At 41.1% G+C, this 6,014-nt stretch overlaps 1 protein-coding gene across 1 annotated transcript in view; it reads right to left on the bottom strand.

The window, feature by feature from the left end:
• si:ch211-248a14.8 overlaps positions 1-4,761 on the bottom strand; it is a 10,021-nt gene extending 5,260 nt beyond the window's left edge. The window contains 4 exon segments of the mRNA XM_020535454.2: positions 4-122; positions 1,851-2,145; positions 4,539-4,718; positions 4,720-4,761. Of these exon segments, the coding sequence (XP_020391043.2) occupies positions 4-122; positions 1,851-2,145; positions 4,539-4,718; positions 4,720-4,761 (636 nt within the window).
• Positions 4,762-6,014: the final 1,253 nt, after the last annotated feature.

Below are 6,014 nucleotides of genomic sequence, written 5' to 3'. Positions count from 1 at the left end.
CACCACTGATGTCTTGTGGTCTTCACAGATTTTCTGGATCAAAATGAGGTAAGTGCTCTTGAACACGAGGTTTAATACTCCATATGCATACACAAGAGCTTCATCATTGAAGTTCTGAAGCCCTAAGCAGGAACAAATTAGAACAATTCATGTTTAGAAAGCTGAATAAAGTAAATAGTTACTTTTCCTTTACCCTTTCACATTCCTCAAAACAAATCCATTTTTCAACCAAATTCTGATTTGGCAGTTGTCAGTGGCAGTGTGCATTTGGGTCATACTAAGAATGCAATAAAGGCAAATGTAAAATGCTGAACATTTTTAGGTAATTGGGTGACCCATAGTTTGTGAACAGTATTGACATAACTAAGATTGACCTTGATAAGAACTTAAGATTCTTGGACATGCTACTAATTGTGTCCTACTAATGTTGGGCAGCTCCCAACAAAGCTAATTAAATGTTAACCAGAGCAATTCAATTTGGAGGAAGTCATGATCGAATTACGTAGTGCTGTGATATATCAGCATCTTGAGAATGTGACTGGGACTGGATACGTTTCTTTGTGGAAAGGAGATGTAGAGAAGGGCCACCTTTGATCTCAATCGTAAGAGACTGACTTGCAACAAGTAAGTGGAGAAGCCAGGGCTCTAGCTTTACGATGAGGTGATCTTCCAGAAAGTATTGACAACAACTGAAATAATAGATAAGGTATGCAAGCAAAAATAGAACTGAGAAGGTGCTCCTTTTGCACAGAGTGATCGGTCCAGAAACATCAGTTTCTCGGGCTCTCGAATAAAAGACCACGCATGGACCAATAAATTGGATACTGCGATGGGTGGTGTTGGGTGCTCAATCTGGATGGATGAACCAAGGCAAACCAATTAGCCTTCCTCATCCATAATTATGTTGTTATCGATATTTCTTGATATCCCACACAGCTATATTCTTTGACAATATCCTTTTTGATCAATTTTCCACATTTTCTGGGAGGGAGAAGTTAGGCTACTGTGGAATACCCTTAGTGAGACAGGGTTCATTGTTACACGTCTTGCTAAAAGAGGTTCAGTATCCTTTCAAATCACTGGCATGAGACAAAGGGAGATTTGGTATTTGCCACAAAGGACAGAATATTATCCCTTTTATTGCCCTCAACTGGTCAAACAAACTAGTGGAATTTAACCCACGTGGCTAATGATTAGCAATATTTTTTGAGTTACCGTTATTAAAACTGGGAAGATGTAACTTTAGGTCCAAAGGCAATTTTAAGCAGAGATTAAAAAAAATTGCAAATGCTGGTTGACGTTTGTAAATTTGTTTACCGGTTCTTTAACAAGACTGGCGAGAGAGGTCATTGCTAAATTGTAACAAAGACTTAAATGTTAATGTGTCTTCTCCCTTGCATGTGGTCTTTATCTGCCAGTATTTTTTGTTTGTATTTCACTTTTTCACAATGCTTACAATAGTCCCTTTAAAGATTAAAGATACACCATAGCATGAGTGATGAGTGATAAATCAATGAAAAGGCAAGTTCTAGCAGATTCTTGAGGGAGAGGAATGTTGGTGTTATGGAAGGGCACTCCCGTATACAACGGCACAAAGACCAAAACCTTATTACTGAGGATGGGACAGAAGGAAAATGGGAGCATAACTGACTCAAAAGCACAGACCATAGAGTGTGGCTAGAAAATGGTGTAGAGGTAGGATATAAATTAGATGGTCATTTTTGAAATTACAGACTTGTATTTTAAAAAGTTTTATATAGCAAAAGCTAATTGGCAATGAATAACTTTGAAAAACAGTGGTGTACAAAGCTAGCTCGAAGTAGGATAGCTTATTCTTCATTAAATCTTACCTGCAAGAACTGAGCACAAAGTGACCAGCAGTACCAAGAAAGTAGTGTTGGAGGATGTTCTTTTCTTCAAGTTGAATATTTCCATCAACACCAAGGTGGCCAAGGGTGTAAACTGTCTGATGAAATTGAAACCTATAGAGTTGGAGCTGGTCACAGCCCACAGGGTTAGAAGTGAATGAAAACTAAAACAAATAGAAGGAAGCAGGAAAGTCTCTCCACTCTCCAATGAGTAAGGCTGGATCTTTAACAGTCTGGCTTGGCTCAACAATTGCAACACCACAATGGTCAACAAAGCCTAACAAAACATAACACAATGAAACAGTACTGTGTAGAGGAACTTGTATTTACATGCACAGAAAGTCTGAGAATTTTACATACAATAGATTCCTTAAAAATGCAATGACTGTGAAGCACAATAAGTAGCTGTTTAATGCAGAGCGAGATCCCACAAATGACAATTAGATTAGTTGACAGCTGATCTGCTTATCTTAGTGTTGTTTGAGGAAAGAAAATGGGACAGGTCATTAGGATGTTAGATATTTTTTCTTGAACCTGTTTAGAGATGTTATTGTACACCTCTTGAGCAGGTGGGACTTGTAGACAGGCCTCCTAGCTCAGAGGTAGGGACAGTACCACTGCACAGTACCACAAGAATTCTGCACGAAGAGGCTAACTGCTCTTCAATTAATGTTTTTGACTTCCCGTTGAAAGGCATTCAAGCACTCGTTTTCACTCTTCTCAGTTTAACTCCATACTGCACTGAACCGGTCACTCATTTTGTGAAGACTTAATTCTATAAGGGAGTTCAAACCTCATTACTGCACCACTCAGCAAAATGTTTGAAATGTTTACTAAAGAGCCACCATTCCTCTGAATCAAAATAGCATTCAAGTTCTTTTACAGTCATAAAGCACAGAAACAGACCCTTTAGTCCAACTCATCCATGCTGACCAAGTTGCCCAAACTAAATTAATCCCGTTTGCCTGCGTTAGGCCCTTTTAAATGTTTCCTACTTGTGCACCTGTCTTGTAAATTTGTAACTCTACCTGAAGTTCATTCCACATATGAACCACCCTCTGTGTGAAAATGTTGTTCCTCAGGTCCCTTCTAAATCTTTCTCCTCTCACCTCAAATACATGCCCTCTAGTTTTGAATTCCCCATTCCTAGGTAAAAGACATTTGCTCTTCACCTTATCTATGCCTCTCCCGATTTCATAAACCTCTATAAGGTCACCCCTCAATCTCCTACATTCCAGTGAAAGAAGTCCCAGCCTCTCTGGCCTCTCCTTAAACTCAAACCGTCCAGTCCTGGCAATATCCTGATAAATCTTTTCTGTACCCTTTCCAGCTTAATATACTTCCTACAGCAGGGTGACCAGACAGTACTCCAAAAGATGCCTCACCAACATCCTGTACAACCATAATATGATGTCCTAATTCCAATAATCAATGGTCTGAGTAATGAAGGCAAGTATGCTAAACACCTTCTTAACCAGCCTGTCTACCTGTGGCATAACTTTCAGAGAGCAATGTACAGAAAACCCTAGATCTCTCTATTTGACAACACTACCCAGAAGACTCAGACATGTGCTCATCACTGTAAGTAAGATGTGCTTCTTAGGGACCTCCTTGGGTTCAAGGATGACTTAGTTCCACTGAAAATCAATGGGTTCTGAGCTGGCCAGTAAGTCCAATGCATGATCCACAGACTCTGCCACACGTGGGGCAGCTGGTGCTTGCCAGCTTGGGTGGGTGCATTGTTTGGATGTTTGTGTGCTTCTTTCAATGACCCCAGCCTCACCTCTTCACGTTGTCTCAGTGCAGTTGCTGCCTCCTGAATGAGCCTGGTCTATTTATGTTGGTCACAAGTCAGTGTAACCCAGGAACTGGGGGTAATATTCGATCTCTTCAGTGCTGTCTTCAGAACATCCCGAAAGTGTTGCTGCTATCCTCCTAGGAGTCTCCTGCCACAAGCCAGCCCCTGGATAGAGCAACTCATTCCCAGCACCATACAGCACTACTTACACAATTGGCACACGAACATTAGAAGGTGTGTAAGAACCAAGACCCCTGTCACTGGCTTCTCTGGCCATGGTTCAGAGGAATCTCACACACCACCGTGGATTATTTTCACCACATTGCCTCCAGCAGGTTGAAGAAATCTTCCCAAAGGCATTATGGGATGGGGCAATAAACTCGGGGCAATAAACTCTGGCCTCGCCAGAGACGCCAACATCATAGCAGTGGATAAAAGGAAAGCTAAAAGCCAAAATGAAACAAAACTGCCACCAACTTCAGGATACAAGCAGGGACGTTCTTCCCTGACTCCAAAAGATGATGAAGGCGTGAAACACCACTAAAACATCTACCAACCTTGTAAAAAAAGAACAGCTTGACCTATTTATCCCCATTAATCCAGTATTAAGTCAATAGAAGCCCCACGATAAAGACCAGAAGGGTAAAAATTCAGGACTATGGAGTAAAAAGCAAGGCAGTAGAATTAATCCAGAGACCCTATCGAAAAGCCAGCGCAGGTATACTGGGCAGCGTGGTCTCCTCCTGTGCGTTACAGTTTGATGATACTCTGTTAAGGAGGAGGGATGTGGAATTCAGTCCCAATTCTTATCAATAATGAAAGCAGAGATGAAACTACAGGTCACAGAGCGCAGTTCCCCTTGCTCTCCTAACCTGGCAGAGGGCGATGAAAGCAGGGAAGCCGAAGCGGTACTGGTTGATGAAGACGCCATTGAAGAACTCGGAGCAGCCGGAGCACAATGTGTAACCAGCCCAGGGGCCCAACAACCAAGATCCGCACAGGAGCCAGCTGCTAGCAGAGTTCTGTACAGGGACTGCCGCTACCATCCTGGGGAAGACCAACTGGTGTGCAATTAAAAATTAACTTCAAACTCATTTATAATGCAGCAGCAAAGAGGCAGCCTGCACTATCTGCACAGAACTTTAACCCCACTGCAGTCAATAATCTACAGGCTACCGATCAACACTTAATAAAAAATAAGAAAAAATGCTCAAAGCACCCAATTCTGTCAAAGTCAGTTAACACTGAGTGTGGCCTTGTCACAAAGCTATAAATACTTGAAAGAAAGGGGAAGAATTTAATTTTATATCGTGCCTTTAACAACTTCAGTAGGTCACAATTTGTCTATCCTTTTGGCATTTTCTACATGACAACAGTAACCACATTTCGTTTGGTGTGAAGCACTTTGTAATAGACAAATGCAGGCTCATGCTTGGTTCAGATGCTGACGAGTCTGCTTTGTACTTGCAGAACCTTCTTAATTTCCTTGGGGGAGTGTTGCATTGGTAGGGCCATAGTAAATGTGAGTTTGGATCGTAATTTAACCATCACTTGATATTGTTTTCGTAAGCTGGAGAGTTTAATGACAAAACTCAAAACTCTTAGCATAAGATATAGATAACTTGGTTCAGTTGAATCTCTTAATCAATATAAAGAGTGTAGGGGCGTTCTTAAGAAAGAAATCCAGAAGGCAAAGAGGGGATATGAAATATCATTGGCAGATAAGGTTAGGGATAATCCAAAGAGATTCTACAAATACATTAAGAGCAAGAGGATAACTAGAGAGAGGTTTAGGCCCCTTAAAGATCAAGGAGGTCATGTTTGTGTTGAATCCCAGGAGATGAGAGAGATACTAAATGAATATTTCATGCCAGTTTTTACAATGGGGAAGGAAATGGAGTCTAGAAAATGCAGAGAAATAAACTTGAAGTTTTAAAAACAGTTCACATTACAGAAGAGGAAGTTTGGAGGTCTTAGAGAATATAAAGGTGGATAAACCTCCGGGACCTGATCTAATGTATCCCAAAATGTTGCGGTAAGCAAGGGAGGAAATTGTGAGACCACTTGCAGAAATATTTGCAGCATCCATAACTACAGGTGAGGTGCCTGATGACTGGAGGGTGGCTAATGTTGTACCTTTGTTTAAGAAAGGTTGTAAAGAGAAATTGGGGAACGATAGACCTGTGAGTCTGACTTTGGTCGTGGGGCAGGCACCAGAGGTGATTATAACGGATAGGATTTATGGACATTTAGAGAGGCAAAAATTGATTAGGGACAGTCAGCATGGTTTTGTGCGAGGAAAATCATGCCTCATAAACTTGATTGAGTTTTTTTGAGGAAGTTACCAA

Source organism: Rhincodon typus, chromosome 34 (genome assembly GCF_021869965.1).
Source record: "Rhincodon typus isolate 14 chromosome 34, sRhiTyp1.1, whole genome shotgun sequence".
In the NCBI taxonomy this organism is placed as follows: domain Eukaryota; kingdom Metazoa; phylum Chordata; class Chondrichthyes; order Orectolobiformes; family Rhincodontidae; genus Rhincodon; species Rhincodon typus.
This window is presented reverse-complemented; position numbering and strand designations above follow the sequence as displayed.